Below are 19,842 nucleotides of genomic sequence, written 5' to 3'. Positions count from 1 at the left end.
CAAACTGTTAAAATATAAATATCTATATAAGACAGTGCCATTAAAACAATACAGTGATAAAAGCAGGAGACTTGGGTTGAGAAATCACAGAGATATCCTTCTGTATAGTAAATGTGCACACCTTCAAAGGCAGGATGCCAATACAGAAGGGCCTCTTACATTTCAACAGGGAATGCATTCCATGTCACTGGTGCTGCTAGTGAAAAAGCCCACCTCCATATCACCATAAGCCAATAATCATCATACTGTGGCAAGAGTTCCATTTGTTGAGCTTAATGTCCTCACTGGGCAGGCAGTCTTGGGTAACCTGGGCCCAGAGTAGCTTAGGGCTTCATATGAAAGCTAGAATGCCTTAAAACTGACTCAGTAGCTAATAAGCAGCCAGTATAGGTCCTCAGTACTGGTGTGATATGTACCAACTAAGGGGCACTACTCTGCCCATGAGCATTAAGCTCCAGCTGCAGCCTCTGAACCAGCTATAAGGGAAGCCCCACACAAAGCACATTGCAGTATTTTGTAAGCATGAGGTTACCCACACGTGAGTCACAGTAGCAAAGCTATCCTTGTCCAGGAAAGGGCACTGTTGACTCACCATCTGAAGCCGATCATAAACACTCTTTGCCATGGAGGCAAGCTGGGTATTCACAACACGCCTGATAAACTGGTAAATGTCAGCAAATTTGGGCAGAAATTTGGAGTTCTAATAAAGTTTTGATGCTGGTTGCTTTTTAAACATGCAAAATACATCAGGGAGTTTACCAGTACATAGGAAAAAGAATCTAGAATGGGACTGGCATCGTTCTCTACCCTGATTTTCAAAAATAACCACTTGCCGAAACATACCCTGTTTTGGAAGAAAAAACACCCCAATTAGGTTTGCTTTGTGAAATCGAAATATCCCTAACTAAAAACAGACTGATGGTAGCGGTAAGCTGGGGCTGAAGGAATTTAATGTACTTTGGACAAAGATTCAGAAATACCAGGTAAGAAGACATATTTAAATGAAGAAGAGTGGGAGACTTCTGTTACCTAAAACGTACTTTGGCATCTAAGACTGTGGAAGTGTGTTAACCTTCCTGGGTTGTATGTGGTCAGGGTGTATAAATGCACCATTAGCAATAGAAGTGCTCAGTTATGACACTATTATTAGGTCAAGTTTATGGAGCCCAAGAGTAACTTTCGGAAAGACAGGCATAGCTCTTTAAATTCATCCCAGAAAAAAACCCCGCAAAAATGGGAGTAGATTAAAGCAGTGGAGGGAGCATTTTGTGGCATTATTGCGAAGCACAGAGATTGTTTTGTAGATAAGATTGCTCTGCTTTGAATTGCTGTCAGGCGTCTAACACTGGGTTTTGTGTTCTGCAGAAAATTTATAGGGACATGGATGTTGATCGCTCTGGAACCATGAACTCCTATGAGATGCGGAAAGCCTTAGAAGCAGCAGGTACCTCTTATACAGTTATAGTAAAGTTCATAAGTTTATTGTTCTGTCCAAAGGCCATAACAAACTTACATTAAGCAATAGTATGACTAAGATAATACAAGTTACAGGTAGGTAGCCGTGTTGGCCTGCCATACTCAAAACAAAATAAAAAACCCTTCCAGTAGCACCTTAGAGACCAACTAAGTTTGTTCTTGGTATGAGCTTTCATGTGCATGAACACTTCTTGCACACGAAAGCTCATACCAAGAACAAACTTAGTTGGTCTCTAAGGTGCTACTGGAAGGAATTTTTTTTTATTTTTTATTAATACAAAACACGTAACTGTAATATAAAAATCTGCAAAGACATTGCCAAGTATCTGACAATTGAAACTGTTTCCCTTGTGCATCTCTGACAGCTCGATTTTGCCCTTTTAAAATCCAGTTTGCCAAAATCCTTGATGTAAGAGAGAGAAGTTAGCAGAGATTCCAACAAATTCAAATCCAGCTTCTAGCAATTTTATCTAATTTCTTTTTTCTTGCAACCTGTGGGACACTCCATGTGCTAAAAAGCTATTATTGTTACATAAAAGAAACCAAACCATTTCTGCTGGGGTGTGCCTGCTTGCTTGTGTGTATTAGAGGCAGGCTAACAAATCATGAGTCATGTTTTCCTCCTTGTACAGTCATCTTAAACAAAGGCAGTTTGGGCATTAATACAGTAATAGGCTTATTAACAGAAAATTTGCCTTTACGCAGGGAGCAGGCACACATTTCTGCTCATCATCCTGGAGACAGCATAGCCAATTTAAAAACAACAACAACCGGCTAAGATAATGTGGCTTCCAGTGCACAAACCTTATGTTTATTTGATCAGGGTTTTCTAAAATACAAAATTGTTCGGCAACCCCTACCATGTGTTTGGTCACACTACCCGAGAATGCACCTGTGCCAATGAGATTCTGCTTCGTTGTGCTGTAGGTTTTAAGCTGGATTGCCAATTGCACCAAGTCATTGTGGCTCGTTTTGCTGATGAGCAGCTGATAATCGATTTTGACAATTTTGTTCGATGCCTGATTCGACTGGAAACCTTGTTCAGTGAGTATCTCACAGCCACAGCATCCATTTATATTAAGATCTCCATTCTAAAACCATGTTTTGGATATAAAAAAAAACACCTGTATTTTCAGAGGTTTGGGGGGGGGTTGTCCTATGTTTCTACACAGCAATTTCCTGTGCTTTCTTCTTCCTTCGCTGTAGTCTATTCACTTTGAGCTTGTGGACAGTTCTATCTTTAAATATCTGTATAGTGCTGTACGAGTTTAATAATAATCTATGCCTGATGGCATAATGCTTCTTACGGGTGCAGTAAGTTTTTTATACGTTACATACAGCAGCACACATCAGGTTGGCTGCAATTTCATTCAGTGCAGAGTCCATGTCAAGCAGCGTAGTCATTTTTTCAGTTTCTTGGTGCAAGATTGAGCTCTTCCCATATCAACTTATACAGGCATGCTAAAGGTGTAGTTCAAATACCATTGGCAAAGCAGTGGCTGCCAAAACAAAACACCTCCCCTGTGCTTGCAGCTCTATGATGCTGTTGTAGTATCTGCCATTACAACACTCCCCTGCAGGAAAAGCTAATTAGTCACCTTCTGAATGTATTTTTGGCAGCACACAAGGCACTTATTTTATTTTCTTCCGTTTATGAGTCACTTCCTATGAAATGTCTCAGAGTGATTTAACAAAAACATTAGCAATGAAAATATATATAGAATAAATGCTTGCCCAACACGGCTTCAGTAATGACAGATTATATGGGCTCACATGGGAGGAGGCCATACTGCAGCTTCTTCCAATCCATTATTTGGCTGACTTTGGGGAGGGGGAATGTTGGCGTGGAAAGTAGTAGGTCTTCCACATAGCCAAATTATGTCCAATCTAAAGAGTCCCCAGTTGTTTGCTGTAGTGCAGAGGCACAAGCAGGAAGTGAGGTACCATCATTCTTCTCACTGCAGGGAAGCCAGATGAATGGACTGACCAGACAATTTGATTGCATCTTAAGGTGTGAGAACGAGTTCAAGATAAAATAGTCCATATGCTGATGGTAGGAATGAGAAAAGCAAAAAAAAATTCAAATCCTTAACTAAAAACCATATGGCTCTTCATTTTTTAAAAATTGCAAAGCTACAGTAGTCAGCCTTCAAGTATATATTGTGCTCCTCTGACAATGAATGCCTTTTAGTATGAACTAATTTTTAAAGTATTTTTTGATGATGATGATGATGATGATGATGAACTTGCAGCTTTCACCCTTCTCATGCTGAAACCTCTCACTGCTGCTTTGTCTTTTCCAGGCAGGAAGCCTCCACTTTGTTAATACTCTGCTCTTCTTTCTCTCTCTCCTCTCTATGCAGAGATATTTAAGAGACTGGATACTGAGAAAACAGGAACGATACAGATGAATCTTGTCACTGTAAGTTACTCATCCTATCAAGATCCAAAAGCACAATTCTAGCAGAGGCTAGAGTCACTTCAGAGGAAGAACTACAAAGCTTTTGACTGTAATTTGCAATCTAGATATGTATTTGGCATACAGGCTAGACACTAGATACTTTTTATTTCTTTTCTTTTTTTTTACCAAATTTCCAGGAACATCTAGCAGAGACGAACACACAGTTCTCAAAAGCACAGGGCAGTAGATTTTGCACAAGGATAAGATTTTCCTGCAACTATTGAACTGCTAATTCAATATAGTCAGGCGCATGCACAGGCACCAATGAGCCTTGGGCCAGCGTACACACTCCTCCAACCTCGTTTTGCATACAGAACACCCTTGCAGGTTTGAAGTGATGCATGAAGCACTAGCACACCCTTACCCTTGGTCAGATGTATGTAGAATAAGTACACTGGTGGAATTTGTGTACTGCTGCTTTGTATGTACTTCCTCCTGAAACATATAATGTGGCAGATGAAAAATGGTGCCCCTGCATCTCTGAAAACAAAAGCATGTGAACTGGCTTTTACAAGTGCTTCCTGTTTGTACTTCTGCAGATGCACCAAGGGAAAAACAATCCGGGACTTCAGCTGATTCACACAGGCAGAAACAGCAGTTACATGCAAACTTTCTCCATCTTGCGTTTTCCCTTTGATCATATGGAAGCAGCATGTGAACATACATGGACCAGACACATAAAATTACTGAGTCCATTGCAGAGCTACCTCAGCCAAATTTTATGTTTTCTCTGTATCAGAACAAGCAACCTAATGGCAGAAGTCACTCATATGGTGGAAGATTTGCAGCTCATTTATTAAATTGTTTTAAGGGTGCAGTAGTACATTTTCTACTCCTGATATATTTTTCATTATCCACTATATCTGGGAGCAGGCTAACAATTCCAAAACAGTGTGTTGAACTGAGCAACATGTAGACTTTTGGCAGGATAACACCACAGCCAGTGTCATCTGATATATTGTAAAATTAGCAGTCCTCATTACAGTGGTACCTCGCAAGACAAATGCCTCGCACAACAAAAAACTCGCTAGACGAAAGTGTTTTGTGATTTTTTTAGGTGACTTGCAAGACGAATTTTTCTATGGTCGTGCTTCGCAAGACGAAAATTTCAATGCATTCCTATGGGAATTAAATTTAAATGCATTCCTATGGGAAACCGTGCTTCGCAAGACGAAATTTTCGCAAGACGAAACGACTTGTGGAACGAATTAATTTCGTCTTGCAAGGCACCACTGTACATAGGAATAAAACATCAAGAGGGATTAGTACTCATTCTTCTCTTGTCCTTATTCCCAGAAGCTAAGCTGCCAACAACTTCTTCTAGAGTGAATTTCACTTCCTCTTTTAGCCTCAAGTGCTTTTTGCGGATAGATAACTTCCTTTTACGAAACACATATACTAAATTTGGTCTAGCTTCACGGAATATATTCCAAGGGGGCGGAGGGACACTTGTTTGTAACATGTTTTCCTTTCTGTCCCATAGTGGGTGTGTTTTACTATCATATGAAGAAGCCATGACCCTCAGCTGAAGATTATCCTAGGAACGTGAACATCAAGACCAAAATGGAGCGTTAAAAGAAAAAAGCTATTGCATATCTTATATTTATGAATGAAGCTGCTAAGCAACAGAAGAATACTGAAAAAGCAAAATGAGCGCACAGTGGAAGTTACTTACCTTGGTAGCTTCTGTATACAAGCTTTAACTTTTTATATAATTCTATTTTATTTGCTTGAGCTAATTTGCTTAAGTTTGCTAATTTCAAGAAGTTAGTTTTAAATGAAAGCTGATGAGTAGCGGTCTTTTTTTAAAATGGCAACATGGAGCATACGCCATTCAACCTACAATTATTCAGAATTATAAGAACCTAAACATCTGAAGATGCACCCTCAAGATGCTGAGCAATAAACTTACACCATCAACTTCACTTTCCAACCCAAAGTATACAGTATTTAAGAATGCTACTTGAACTAATCAACTAAAATCAATTTCATGCCAAATATTGCATGCATTATACCAACCTTTAGTTTTCACCAGATGATATTTAAATCCCAAACTTTTTTTTTTTAAAAAAAGAAAATGTGGAATGATGGTTCTTAAGTGAAGTAACAATATTCTTGGTTTGATCAGCAAGACATCCTCATAGCTTTAATGTAACTAAGAAGTCTGCACTTGATCATCATGAGCAAATGTGCTACCAACTGGATCCATATCAGCAGCCATTCAGAAACTACGGCACCAGAAAATCATAATTATAAAATGTATGCTTCACTTATGCATACTACAACTAAATTATGTAATATGCAGTTCCTTTTTAACCATTGACTTAAATATGCTTTTGTTGTTGTTCAGTCGTTCAGTCGTGTCCGACTTCATGACCCCATGGACCAGAGCATGCCAGGCACGCCTATCCTTCAATGCCTCTCGCAGTTTGGCCAAACTCATGTTAGTAGCTTCGAGAACATAAATATGCTTACATTCCCCTAATACATGGGATTTTTAAAAGGTAATTATAAAGTCCGCTAGCAACATTTAAACTGCTGAGAATTGTATAAATTCCTTAGGATTACATAGCATCAAGGTGTCTACTGCTGTAATGTGTAGACAGTGATAAATCAGCCATTTCAGAAAAGTATGGCACATGATATTTTCAAGATTTGATAGCGTTCTTACAAATGCTAGAAGGTTCACACATCACACACCAAGGCACAGGCCATATCCAAGAGGGCAGCTGGCCTGTTCAATTTGCTGTTAATCCAATGTGTTGTTCCACTATCAAAATTGTTAACACGCCACAGTCAGTTTTGAAAGGACATGCAAGAACGTGTCTCGTTTTCCAATTTGTAAATCAAATAATTTCTAAATTAATTTGTGCTCCAGAAGAGAAACTCGCTTTAAAAATGCAGTGTACACGCACAGCAGATCTCTCCTCAATCTGCAGGCATGCCAAGATTTAAGCAGAAGCAGCAGGAAGGAAACTTTCTGGGTAAGATCACATGACTAGGAAGCCTTCCAAAAAACTGGTTTCTTTTATAGGCTAATTAACTGAGCACTTTTGAACACCAAGAAGTAGTAGAAGTTTGCTAAACAAGACTGAGGAGTCAGCACAATAATCACAGCCTATATAACACCCTAGTGAAAAGCTATCAAGAGGCCATCAATATTGTAGTTCTGGATTCCTAAAGCTTGGAAGATTATCATTCAAGCAGGCAGGTTGTTGCCAATACAAGTAAACAATTTTGATACAAAATCTCAATGCTAGCAATGTAAACTAATCAATTTGGGATAAACTGACATGGCTTAGATATGAGGCGCAGTGCAATTTATAGAAATTACAGGTCAGAGAGAACATCTTTCAAACCTAATAACCACAGAATGCTGACTGTATAAAGGAGTCACGAACTGTAGTCTCTCTTTCATGTGCCCCTGTCAGCACATGGAGGGCAGCTCAATGACAGAAGCCGAGTGTTAAAAGCTGACACCAGACAAATTGGTATTTCTGAAGCAAAAATTTAATCACAGTTAGGAATAAAAAGATAGTTATAACAAAATTCGTGAGATGTAGAGTACACAGGTTTTCTATATCGAACGCGCAAGTTACAAAAAACACAGACAAGATTTATTTTAAAAAACACTATAGAAACTACATTACTTGCGGTATAACACATTTCAAATACTTTGGAAATCCTAAAATGCTACTGCCCTTTAAAGTTATTGCTCAAAACTGATTTAGGTTCCTTATTTATTAAGATGCATTATGTCATTTTCACACCATTAACTCTGCTACTAAAATACATTCCGTAAGCAGAATGTTCATTATTTGTTTCTGTACGAATAGCTTGGTTAACTTACACTGGGCCCCTTTTTAGAGAAGGGAACCAGAGGAGCAAGAGAACAACTGTCTAGATGAGCAATGATTGGTTCTTGCGGGTACATTAGCAATACGGGGGGGTGGGGTGGGGAGCCACCTACAGAGGCAATAGGGCTTAGTTTACCTAAAAGGAACTAAATCCATTTGCTTGAAAGTCGCATTCCAGATTGCGGAATGTCTTCCGCCACTTGTGAATGCACTCTATCCTTCATCTGTTTTCAAAGCACATTCAGTATTGCTTTCATATCACACTGTAAATAGAAACGTCTCCCGAAATTGGCGCAAACCCACAAAGAATGCATTCTCTTCCGTAAGAAGGATAAACTTGTCCTGCGGCTGGTACTTCATAAAATCGGTTCAAAATGTTTTCACGCCAAGCTTCTTTGCCTTGGCTTAATCCTTGGGTAAAGCTGGGGAGGGAGAAAGAATAAAATAAGCAATTCAAGGTACATAAGACGTGCTTAACAAATCCTGAATACAGGTGACTCTCAACTTATGTAGGGGTTACATTCCAGGGATAGCACATAAAGCCAACATCACACAGAGTCAAAACACATGGAGCTCAATGGTGGGTGGGATTGCCAGTCTCTTCCCCACAAACGCTTTCCAACCCCTTTTTATTTCCCATAGCCAAGCACATAAAGATGAATGTATACAAGTTAAATGCATGTAACTTGTGAGTTACCTGTATAAAAAGGAATAGATCAGCAGGATCTGTGCCTATTTTATCGCACAATTTATATTTTGTAAAACGCATACATTGCCATAGCAATTCCTACTGAAGCCAACAAAACTAAATCTACCAATTCACTTTTTTAAAATTGCTGCCAACTCCAGGGAACCTCCACATTCTACAGGCCTGCATCAATTGCTAGCAGCAGCCCAGCGGGTATGAATGGCAGAAGCAATGCTTCAGATCAGGGTGGTACAAAACACAACCCAAGGGCCGCATGCAACAGTGTCTACATCTTGGGCCTGCTACCTCTCGACCACCTTCTTTAGTGGCAGAGGGAAGAGAAGAGAGCAGCTGGGCTTGGCAGCACTCCTGGCTATTTATATTCCTCCACAGGAGGAGGAAGAGGGAAATCCTCTTTGCTGCAAGGCTGCATACCCAAAAAGGTTGCTGTACTGACTTGAAATTGCTCCGAATGGAACAGGGTGGCTTGTACAAGATGGGTGGCAGGGGAGGCAACATGCATTCTCCCACAGCTACCTTGGTCTTTGCCCACTTTCTTATTTCTTGCAGAGAAGTTGGTGTTAGTTTGCCATGTGTCATGCCTTGATCTGACCAGCCTCTTTATGTAGCAGGGCTTGCCCTTCCTTTAAAAAAATTCTTTATTGAACTACCTCAAGCCAAGAGGTGCTCTGCTAGTGGGAAACAAAGAACTGCATACCCTTTTCTTGCTTGTGCCCTCCTCTTGTTGTTTACCATTCTTGTTTACCAGAGATCTGCCTTCTTGTACTCTGCAAAGCACTATGAGTACTGATGATGCAATAAAATAGTTATGCATCAATTTCTCTTGCACACAGTCCCTTTTATTTCGTTTGGACCACCTTGGAGCCAATTGATCCAAGTGGGATTGAACAGTCTGTGCTAACAATGAGCAGTATCCAAATAACGTGTCCCATCAGCACAAAGGGAACTTTAGGAAACCACATCTCCTTTGCTTCCCCCATATTCTCCATGCAGAAAAAGTTTCTTCCTCATGAGCTGAGGTCTGCTGAAACCACAGGAGAAACGCCACAGGCAAAACCAATTACCGTATTTTTCGCTCCATAGGACGCACCGGACCATAGGGCGCACCTCATTTTTAGAGGAAGAAACAAGAAAAAAAATATTTTTCTGGTTTTCTTCCTCTAAAAGCCCTGGTTTTGTTGTTGTTGTTTTTTTTGAGGATCAGCTAAAAGTTTTGCAGCTGTTTTTGCAAAGGCAAAAGGCCTTTTTTTTAAGGATCAGCTAAAGGTTTTGCAGCTTTTTTGCCAAGGGGAAAGCCCTGGGTTTTTTTTTAGGATCAGCTAAAGGTTTTGCAGCTGTTTTTGCAAAGGCAAAAGGCCTTTTTTTAAGGATCAGCTAAAGGTTTTGCAGCTTTTTTGCCAAGGGGAAAGCCCTGGGTTTTTTTTTAGGATCAGCTAAAGGTTTTGCAGCTGTTTTTGCAAAGGCAAAAGGCCTTTTTTTAAGGATCAGCTAAAGGTTTTGCAGCTTTTTTGCAAAAGGGAAAGCCCTGTTTTGTTTTGTTTTTGGTTTTTTTTTTTTGAGGATCAGCTAAAGGTTTTGCAGCTTTTTTTGCAAAGGGAAAAGCCCTGGGTGTTTTTTTTTAGGATCAGCTAAAGGTTTTGCAGCTTTTTTTGCAAAGGGGGGAAAGCAAAGCTCCTTTTGCAAAGGGGGAAAAGCAAAGAGGAAAAGCCCCATTTTTATGGGGTTTAACTCACATTTCTGAAAAAATCTTAAGGAAAGGGAGCCATTTCTACTGTTTGTAGACAGATAATCTAATCAGCCAGTCACATGTCCTGGGGAAACAAACAACCTCCCTCTGCAGCACATTCAACAAAGGAGGGCGGGGCTGAAAGGGAGCCGGGACTCTTATCTCTCTCCGATCTCTTGCTGATCAGCTGCTGAGCGGGGTCCTTTCAACACTCCCTTTTCTCTTTGTAAAATAAAAAGCACAATCTGCTTTTGGCCCCTGGGCAATTCAGCTCCAGGGACCACCATTCGCTCCATAAGACGCACAGGTATTTCCCCTTACTTTTCAGGAGGAAAAAAGTGCGTCTTATGGAGCGAAAAATACGGTAGCTGCAATTACCTTTTACCCTCCATTTGCAGAGAAGGGCATTTCCAGGCATGCCTATTAAGTTGCTCTGGTTGTAGGGCCCCTCACCAAAAAAAAATGGGTGGGGGCCTTTTGCAAGCAGATTTATCACAACCCCCATCCACACACCGCATGCTTACCTGGATTCTGGAAATGCATATCAGCATCAAATGGGAAAGCAGTTATGAGAAAGCCCAAGAAGATACAATAAAACTGCTACCCTTCTGTTGGCTAAGTATCTTGAAGGGAATGTCACTCAACATCTCAAGAATATCAATCATTTCATGAAAATGGCTAGAGCATTACACTAAGAATGCCCAACAGTGAGTGGAAGCACTAAGCAAAGCTGGCATTCAAATACAGTACCAAACTAGTTTAATATCTTGCAGCTCTACCACAAGAACCAAAATTTTACAGGGTTGGGCTGGGAGTAGTAGCAAATGTATTGTGATCTCAGACCAAAATCCCACACCTTAATGCTGTGATGGACAAGTAGCTTGGATGGCAAGCCCTCTAAGGGCAGATCATGTGCTAACTCTAAGACTCGAAAACTTAGCAGCAGTACTTTTATAAAAAAACCAAAAAAAAAAAACCATGAGTGCTGCAGCCTGGCACTTCCACTTTTCTGCAGAGATCTTAAGTGAAGTGTTTGAGGCTTTTAGCCCTGGACAATCATTCTAGAAGCATTGGCTGGTACATCAGCAAGAGACTCATTTGCAGGCCATTTTCAGCCAACACACTAACAGCTGTCAACCACTGCTTTAGTAGACAGTGCATTAAAACGGGCATAACCCATTTCTAATTTTAAAGCTTGTTTGTTTTTGTTTTTTTTGCAGGGGTTCTTTGTGCTTTCCTTTTTTTGGTCTATTGCTATAGCACAGAAAACAGCAGTGCTGCTATTCAGAGATGTGCTAACAGGAGGGCAAACTGGGCAGCTCCCCAGGGCAGCCAGTGAGGACAGGCAGCAACAAGCATTCTGGGGCACTGTGGGGATTAGTAGCCTCCTTTCAGATAATGCAAGAGGACTTTTGCTTTTTGCTAGCACAGAAAAGGGAATAAATCTGTATGAGGAGAAGGAGGTGGTGGTGATGGTGAACAGAATCCCCATCCGATTGGGTGGTTGACGGTGCTTTTCTGGCCAATGAGCATGCAATAGGGCTCCGGTCTGGGCAGGCTGACATGAACTCCAGTCTCCTTGCCATATTTTGCTTTGAGTCATTCCAGCTGCCACCATTAGGATAGATAAGAGTCTAGGGTGGTAGGATCTCCTTCCTTGCCCTGAACCATTCAATGAGACAGGGGTGGGGAGAGCAAAAGGCTGCAACCAGCAGTGCAGAGGTGACTGGTAGACTGGCTTGGATGTGAGCGAGATGCCTGGGCAGCAGCTACTGAAGTGACAGCCACGGAATCAGGAGGCAGCCCTGCAATATACAGCAAATCTTCCCTCACCTGAGCCTTCTCCCTCACCTGTCTTGGCATGGAGAAAAATGGTGGGAGCAGCAGGTCTCTTCTGCCCAGGGGTAACACAGCTATAAATACACCACTACTTCAATGGCCTTCATCCAGAAGCCATAATTCATTTATTATGATGCTTTATGGAGCGTTTGCTTCCCTAATCTAGCAATAACCTCAAAAAACAGTATTGCAGGATAATTTCTAACTCTTGATGTGACAGTCAACACTAAAAGTAGATCACTATCCACTGTGAAAAAGGCATACTGTACTGAATTATTAAATTATCAATCAGTAATGAGGCAAGAGGCTTAACTAGAGAGGACTATGGGTTGGAAAAACAAGAATGTCAAAATATTTTATAAAAATACTAACATGTTATCTGCACAATATTAGAAAGAGTTGTTTGAAGGGGGGACTAGTGTTTGAAGACTGTTCCCAAAAGTTATAAAGATACGTTTGGTGTAAGTCATTTTAAGCACAGATAAGCACCAGCAGAGCAATATTTCTGACAAATACAAGGATGAGAAGAGATTCAGCTTATAAAGCTGATTTTGAAAGAACAAGGATTCCAATCCTTCAAAGCTGGCTTTTGAAAATGTTCAGGTTTGTGAACACATGAATTATCTGTTTTGAGGATGTAGCACTGCCAGGAATCAAATATCAATCAGCTGAAACCAAGACAAGTTAAGACCCTACCAGCACTGACGGATTATCTGCCAGACCAGAGATACTAGACATGTATAAAAAGATTAACAAAGAGAGGACTTAGAAATAAAGTGATGCCAAAGTCCATCTGCTACTGTTTTACTGTATTGTGGAGGCACAGAATGATACAAATGGAATATATAGTCCAAAGAGATTTGCCACATTGCTGCAAGGACAGCAAATTGAAGAAAAGGAAAGGAAAGGAAAGGAAAAAAGAAAAGAACTCAAAACACAGTTCTCCCTGTAAAGAATGGCTTGTAACTTGTTATGAAACTTTTACTTGTCCTCAAAATGATTAGAAAATACAATGAAGCCACTTTAAAAAAAAAAAAAAACCCGTATAAACACACAAGCTGAACTCTCCTCAATCTGCAGGCATGCCAAGATTTAAGCTGAAGAAGCAGGAAGGAAACTTCCTAGGTAAGAAAGATCACATGACTAGGAAGCCTTCCAAAAGCCCTGCTTCTTTTACTGGCTAATTACCGAGCACTTTTGCACCACAAGAAGAAACAGACATTTGCTAAACAAGATTGAGAAGTATACCCTCAGCCTATAACGACAACCTAGTGAAAAGATATCAAGAGCCCATCAATATTGAAGTTACCGAAGCCTTGAAGCTTGGAAGATCATAATTCAAGCGTGTTGCTGCCATTATGGGATACATCCTAACCTACCTCACAGGGTTATTATGTGGATACAAACAGGCAGACGCGTTATAAAGCCAAATGGTGCAAGTAATGGTTACAAATGCTTTGCAATGGTTCTGATGCTACTGTTTACTTACCCCAAGTAAATTACGTGGCACATATCCTTCTTTGTCGTTTAGCTGTGCCCACCACCACTCTATTTCTTCTTCATCTTCCCGGCGAAGAACCATCATGCAGTCTCCTCCTTTCATGGACAGTTCGTCATCGTTCAGAGCTTCATAATCCCAGAGAGCGTACACCACTCCTTTGTTCATGATTCCCATTTTCTCTTGCACTCCTGCAATGGAGAAGAGAGTACTAAGCAACCAAATTGTAACAAAACGTTTCTTCATTTTAATACTCCAATATGGGAACTGCAGTTTGCTGTGGTCTTTCCATTAACTGTAAACAGAAGTAAGACCATTCTAATCTTTGTGCTAGCTGTAAACCTAATAGAGCTTTTCCAAAAGGCTGTAGGGAGTTCCCAACCAATTAATGGAGCAATACACAAACTAGAAAGAAACACATAGTGTGGGGGGGGGGGGGAATCTCATATCTGGAAAGCATGTGAAAAGACTTCCTAAAACAGCAACTATTAACACACCATCTGTGGTGCTATTGCTTCTACAAAGTAAAAATTGTGTCCAAAAACTGTTTGAAGTAAGAGTAGTAACCTTAATAAAATAAAGAAGAGACCAGTAATTGTTGTCCATGGAGAAGTTATGAGAAAACAAAAGAGGACCAAATAATGTCTTCTTTAAAAAAAAAAAAACTAAGGTTATATTTGGTAAACTACATTACTAGAGGCCAGGGACTTGGCATGCTTGATCGATCCAGAAATTGGAACAGAAGCAAATCCCTTATTCTCTGGGAGTTTATGTGGGGGAAAACCACATAAAAGCAATTCCAGATTGGTAGGAATCTGGAGAAAGGTCTTTTCTGTTGTGATGTCCACTATTGTGGAATGCTCTCCATAAAAAAGAAAGGGGGGGGGAAGCCATGCACCTACTTTGGAGTGCCTTCACCAACAGTTGGAAAACCCCTCTGTTTATCTTGACCTTCCCTGAGCCAGTGAGCTCCACAGCTGAGTGTGGATTTGAACCCTGGTCTCCGCGGTTCTAATCCAACAGTCTTAACCAGAACACCACACTAGTACATACCGTAAAGAAACTGGGAACACTGCGTGTAGCCTTCTTCCATTTCTTCACACTTGTCTGCCGCAGTCTGCAGGTCACTGTAGGTTGTGGCAAAAACAGCAGCACCCGATTCCACTAAGAATTTGCACACTTGGACGTTATTGCAAGATGCTGCACAGTGCAGTGGTGTCCTGGGGATTGCAAGGAGGAAGCAAAAGTGACAGAATGCTCTGACCATCTGCGACTTGCGGGAAAGGGACTATTAAAATGTGAAAAATAGGGAAATTAAAAGCTTGCTGGCGGGGGAGAAATTCCTGATTCTTAGGACAGCTCAGCATTATGTATGTTGAATGGCAGAGGATCTCCAGGGCTTCAAACATGGCTCTCTCTCTCTCTCGCTTTCTCAGCCCTACCTGGAGATGCCAGGGATTGAACCTCGAACCTTCTGCATGCAAAGCAGACACTCTACCAATGAGCTTTGTCACTTCCTCTCACCAGCAACCACTGTGGATGTCCGAAACGGGCACCCATTTCCACGCATTCATTCTACAATATCCAATTTCAACTTGAAGAGCCACACTTTTGCCATCTATAATCCCAAACACCCCTTCACTCAGCTGCCAATGTGTCTGGCAGTACAGGAAGTGTCTTGTTTGAGACCAGTGTTTCCCCAAACTTGGGTCTCCAGTTGTTTTTGGACTACAACTCCCATCAACCCTGGCTAACAAGACCAGTGGTCAAGGATGATGGGAGTTGCAGTCTGAAAGAAAACAGCTGGAGACCCAAGGTTGGGGAAACACTGCTTTAGACAGAAGACAAAAGTCTGACCCAGAGCTTCATTTCAGAGCTGTTCAGACCACCAACTATTCTGTTCGACTAGTGCCCACTCCTACCTTCCAGGAAACGGAACAAAAAACGCAAGAAAAGCAGCAATATTAGTGGGATTGTCATATCTGAATGCTACAACAGCATAAGAACTGTCAGGTTGGAATGCTCTGTTAAGAAGCCAAAAATTGTCCTTACCATCCATCGCTATCTGCAGCATTTACATTGACACCAAACTGTACCAGGAATTTCACAATCTCTGTATGGCCAGCACACACGGCATTGTGAAGTGCAGTGATGCCCTCATCATTGGGCAAGCTGGGATCTTCAACCTGTAGAGAGAGAAAAGAGACACTGGGTCCTAAGTTTAAGATTTCCATTAATCCCAATGCCTTCTCATACATCCCAGTTTGTTGGTGTAACTCTACTACCATCAGAAAGTGTTCAGATGTGGAGCTCTCCTGTACCATTTCTTGAATGGCTGTAACCAAGAATTCATGCAGCTATGAATGCAGCTGTAGTCCTCAATATGGGGAAACATGGAATTCATACCTCGTAGATGATCCGCTGAACAAGGTCAAATTCTCCTTCAAGAGAGGAATCAAGAAGCAAAGCAAGGGGGTTGAATTTCACTCGCATTCCATGGGAAATCCTTTCTGAGCCAACTTTGCGCAGATTTGTCCTCTTGCCCTGGAGAGGAAAAGACGGCAAAATAGTTTGTAGGGACTTTTTGCAATGGAAAAAAAATCCAAAATGATTAAAAACTGATACAATTAGCGTAACTGCATCTCCTTGGGAATCTAAAAGCTTTGATCTCCAATAAACAGTAGTAGTATTGTGCTGAAAATCTCAATTAGATAAAAAGAAACGCCTCAATTAGATAAAAAGAAGTTTGCATACTCCACCCTCAGAAATATTTCCCAAATGTAACCATTGTTATCAGTAAACCACATCCAAACAGTGCTCCTAGAGTCCTAGACACAAGCGGTTTCGAGAAAGGGGCACAGCAACGTGAACAATAGGGAGTTGTTGCCATAATCATAGAATTGTAGACTTGGAAGGGGTCATAAGGGTCATCTAGTCCAACCCCTGCAAATGAAGGAATCTTTTGCCCAACGTGGGGCTTGAACCCACAACCCTTAGGAGTCTCATGCTCTACTAACCGATATATCCCAGATTATGGCTGGAATGAGGAAAGCAGAAGCAAAGTACAAAGGGTGCCAAGAAGAAGCAGAGGGATGAAGATGTGAATACACACATCAAACAAAGCCAAATAAAAAGTTATTGTGTGTGTTTTTCTTTGGCCACAGGGGGTTTGCCATATTCGTCAAAATGTATTTTAGTTTGAAGGGGTGGGGCCAAGAAGAATGACTGTGGTTTGAGGTGGAAAGGGAAGAGCAAAGGGATCCATTTAGACCATGGGTAGGCAACCTAAGGCCCGGGGGCCAGATCCGGTCCAATCGCCTTCTAAATCCAGCTGGTGGAGAGTCCGGGAATCAGCGTGTTTTTACATGAGTAGAATGTGTCCTTTTATTTAAAATGCATCTCTGGGTTATTTGTGGGGCATAGGAATTTGTTCTTTTTTTTTTCTTCAAAATACAGTCCAGCTGACCCTGTGCCCATGGGGACCTGGCTGCTTGAAATACAGCTCAGATCCTGCCACGCTATCACAGAACCAAAAAGTTGGAAGGGACTCGGGATTTCTGTGTTCAGTACTTATTTCGTAACCAGATATCCCCAGCTGGTTGAGAAGCAGCAATAAACACTATTCAGAGGCATATGTAAATTTTACTAAATGTCAGAATAAAAAAGAATCATGTTTATTTTTGTTCAATTCACACCACAGGAGAGAGGAGGGCGACTCTTCTCTTCTTTGCATAATCTACTTTCCTGCAAAAACTGGTGTGTGTGTTTAAGTACACAATTAATACCAGTCAATATCAACCTTGCTAGACTGGGGTTACTTATTAACACAATGCTGGCATAGTTCAAATAGCAGTTCCAAGGGGCAGTTATATCTGTCCCCAAAACATGCTAGAGCAGCAGGGCAAAAACTGTGGGAGGAATGAATGTTGAAGCTGGCCAAGAAGTGTGGGAGGTGCCAAGTGGGGTAAAAAAAAGGAAGGAAAAACTTGAGTATGAGCATGACGCACACTGACAGGATATGTGACAAAGGCACATTGTGTGAAAAGGGTAGGGCCATAAAGCGCAGCAGCTGCCAGTGAGCACTGCATGTGCTACCTGAATACATTACAAATCTGACATCAGTGCATAGCGAAAAGGGAGGAGGACGTGACTCACGATGTCGTCTTCTCTTCAACTACTCTAGAATCAACAGAATGCCAAACTTTGAAACATCCTAATGGTTAGAATTCCAACAACCCATGCCTCATTTCACAAGATACTAGTTGCACAGGCAACTAACTCAAAACTGGCACAAAGCAAAACACGTTCTGGGAGTGCACTATTAATGTCCAGTATGTCCAGGCCCTGGTAACAAACTAGCCTAGACTATGAAAACTGTGTGGCAAGGTGGAATCTGGAGATCTTTCCCCTCTATTCCAAACTAAAGGCCTATGACAAATTTTGTGCTTCAACCTTCTTGTAACACATGAAGGGACGCCATCAACAAGACTACAGTGGAACCCCGGATTTACGCATGCGATCCGTTCTGGGTCGCCGTGCATAACGCGTGCGTGTGTAACTCAAACGCACGTTTTTTTAAAAAAAAAAAAAAACCCGGAAGTCGCGCAATTTGAGCGCTTCTGCACGTGCGCAGAAGTGTTCTGTGCATCCGGTGGTCGCGCGCGCGCTCTGGAAAACACTTCCAGGGTGCGCGAGTGCGTATCCCGAACGTACGCAACATGAGGTATGACTGTATACCAGAACAAATCTCAAACAGAACACAGTCAAATATTCAGCTGAAGAGACGGGGGTGGCAAAAATAATTGTGGATGCAGGAGCAAATAAGGTTCTGAGGGAGCAAACTGTCTTGCCATGTGCAAGCTGGCAAGAAAAGGGGCAGGAATGAAGAAGCTCATTTGCATGCTTTAGGGCTCTCGCCTTTGCTATTCCCTAGTAGCTTGCATTTCCAACAAGATGATCCAGAAACATCACTGAGGATATCCAATATTATTAACCTAGCACCTGCTTCAAGAGGAGATGCTACATAAACCGGCTTCTACCGTGGATGTATCGGAGAATCACAACTAAAACTTGTTCTGTAATAAGACGACAGATTCCCTGGACACAGCGAAGCACATCTTTCCCTTACTTCAGTTGCAACAGGGCTTCCACCAAATGAAATTAAAAGATAATGCATCACGGCAATGTGTAGTGGGCAATCATCAGACCTGCGCCACCTTGTCTACAGAGAAGCGTCACAATATACCACCTCAGTGTTAAGTGCCTAAAACAACCAAGACGAACACTTACAGGTGGCAAAGAGAACTGCCCCGTGACTTCGGGAGGTTGCATGCTGAACGAGTCCTCTCCCAAACTCTCTGGTTCTCCTGAAGGATAGGGAGGCGGTGGGTAGGGGGGATACTCCTCCATGTACATGTCTATGGGCAAGGGAACGTCCAGACTCGGTTCTTCCATTTCAGGCGGAGCAAGGGAGATGTCATCAGAAATCCCCTCAGGAACGCTCTCTAGGCCTGATGGAGGAAGAGGCCCTGCGTTCTGATCGGCATTTGCCGTTTCTGCCTCTTCTGCAATAGTTGGCTCAGGTGAAGGTGGAACTACTTCTTTGGCCACTTCTGTGCTTAAATATGGGTTTGGGATTTCTGCTGAGCCTTCAGTGGCAGCTGCGGAAGTTTGCTTTGATGGGTAGGATGGGGCAGAGATAGTCTCCATAGCAGCCAGAGTTGTTCTCTGGTACAAGAGCTTTTGAATATTGGGGCCATTAGGACCCTCTGGCTCAGTAATAGAACTACGCTTCTTCAGTGGTCTTGGGGCATTGGATAACTTCTTCCGAAGGGCTTCCAGATCTGCATCACTTTGATTTCTGTAAGGATTTGACAAGAAAGGCAACAGCTTTGTTGGGCTGAGTGGACGAGGAATACGCTCCGTTTCATTATTTTCACTGGCTGAAGCTGTGGTCTCCATTTCAGGCTCTGGACTGCCTGGCTTGCCTTGAGTATTTGAATAAATATTCTCAGTCTGCTGCTGTTGATTTGGGGGACCGGCTCCAGCAATAACTGGCTTTCCATACACTGAGGAACAAATCAGAAAAAGGAAGCCGTAAATAAGTTTGGCAGCAAGAAACAGGAAAATGCAAAACCTACAAGCACAAACATTACACAGGTGAGACTTTTCAACGTAAGACTTATCAACACAAATCCAGCTTGTTTGTATCAAAATTGCTAATATGACCATAAGGTTTTTCATATAAATATGATTAAAAGCATGTAGAAGTAGGGG

At 41.7% G+C, this 19,842-nt stretch overlaps 2 protein-coding genes across 4 annotated transcripts in view; one reads left to right on the top strand and one right to left on the bottom strand.

The window, feature by feature from the left end:
* CAPN2 (calpain 2) overlaps window positions 1-5,999 on the top strand; it is a 32,905-nt gene extending 26,906 nt beyond the window's left edge. Inside the window, exons 17-21 of the mRNA XM_033144697.1 lie at window positions 915-983; window positions 1,366-1,444; window positions 2,404-2,520; window positions 3,840-3,898; window positions 5,421-5,999. Coding sequence (XP_033000588.1) covers window positions 915-983; window positions 1,366-1,444; window positions 2,404-2,520; window positions 3,840-3,898; window positions 5,421-5,444 — 348 coding nt within the window. The 3' untranslated portion in view covers window positions 5,445-5,999. The remainder of the gene's footprint in view (window positions 1-914; window positions 984-1,365; window positions 1,445-2,403; window positions 2,521-3,839; window positions 3,899-5,420) is intronic.
* Window positions 6,000-7,949: 1,950 nt separating this feature from the next.
* Window positions 7,950-19,842, bottom strand: part of TP53BP2 (tumor protein p53 binding protein 2) — a 51,885-nt gene continuing 39,992 nt past the window's right edge. For all 3 annotated transcript variants that reach the window (XM_033144693.1, XM_033144694.1, XM_033144695.1), the window contains 6 exons: window positions 18,856-19,634; window positions 15,973-16,110; window positions 15,619-15,752; window positions 14,620-14,786; window positions 13,558-13,757; window positions 7,950-8,216 (listed from right to left, as the gene is read on the bottom strand). In XM_033144693.1, coding sequence (XP_033000584.1) covers window positions 8,175-8,216; window positions 13,558-13,757; window positions 14,620-14,786; window positions 15,619-15,752; window positions 15,973-16,110; window positions 18,856-19,634 — 1,460 coding nt within the window. In that variant the 3' untranslated portion in view covers window positions 7,950-8,174. The remainder of the gene's footprint in view (window positions 8,217-13,557; window positions 13,758-14,619; window positions 14,787-15,618; window positions 15,753-15,972; window positions 16,111-18,855; window positions 19,635-19,842) is intronic.

The sequence above is a fragment of the Lacerta agilis genome, chromosome 3 (assembly GCF_009819535.1).
Source record: "Lacerta agilis isolate rLacAgi1 chromosome 3, rLacAgi1.pri, whole genome shotgun sequence".
NCBI classification, from domain to species: domain Eukaryota; kingdom Metazoa; phylum Chordata; class Lepidosauria; order Squamata; family Lacertidae; genus Lacerta; species Lacerta agilis.
The sequence above is the reverse complement of the archived record's forward strand: the minus strand, read 5'-3'. Positions and strand labels throughout refer to the sequence as shown.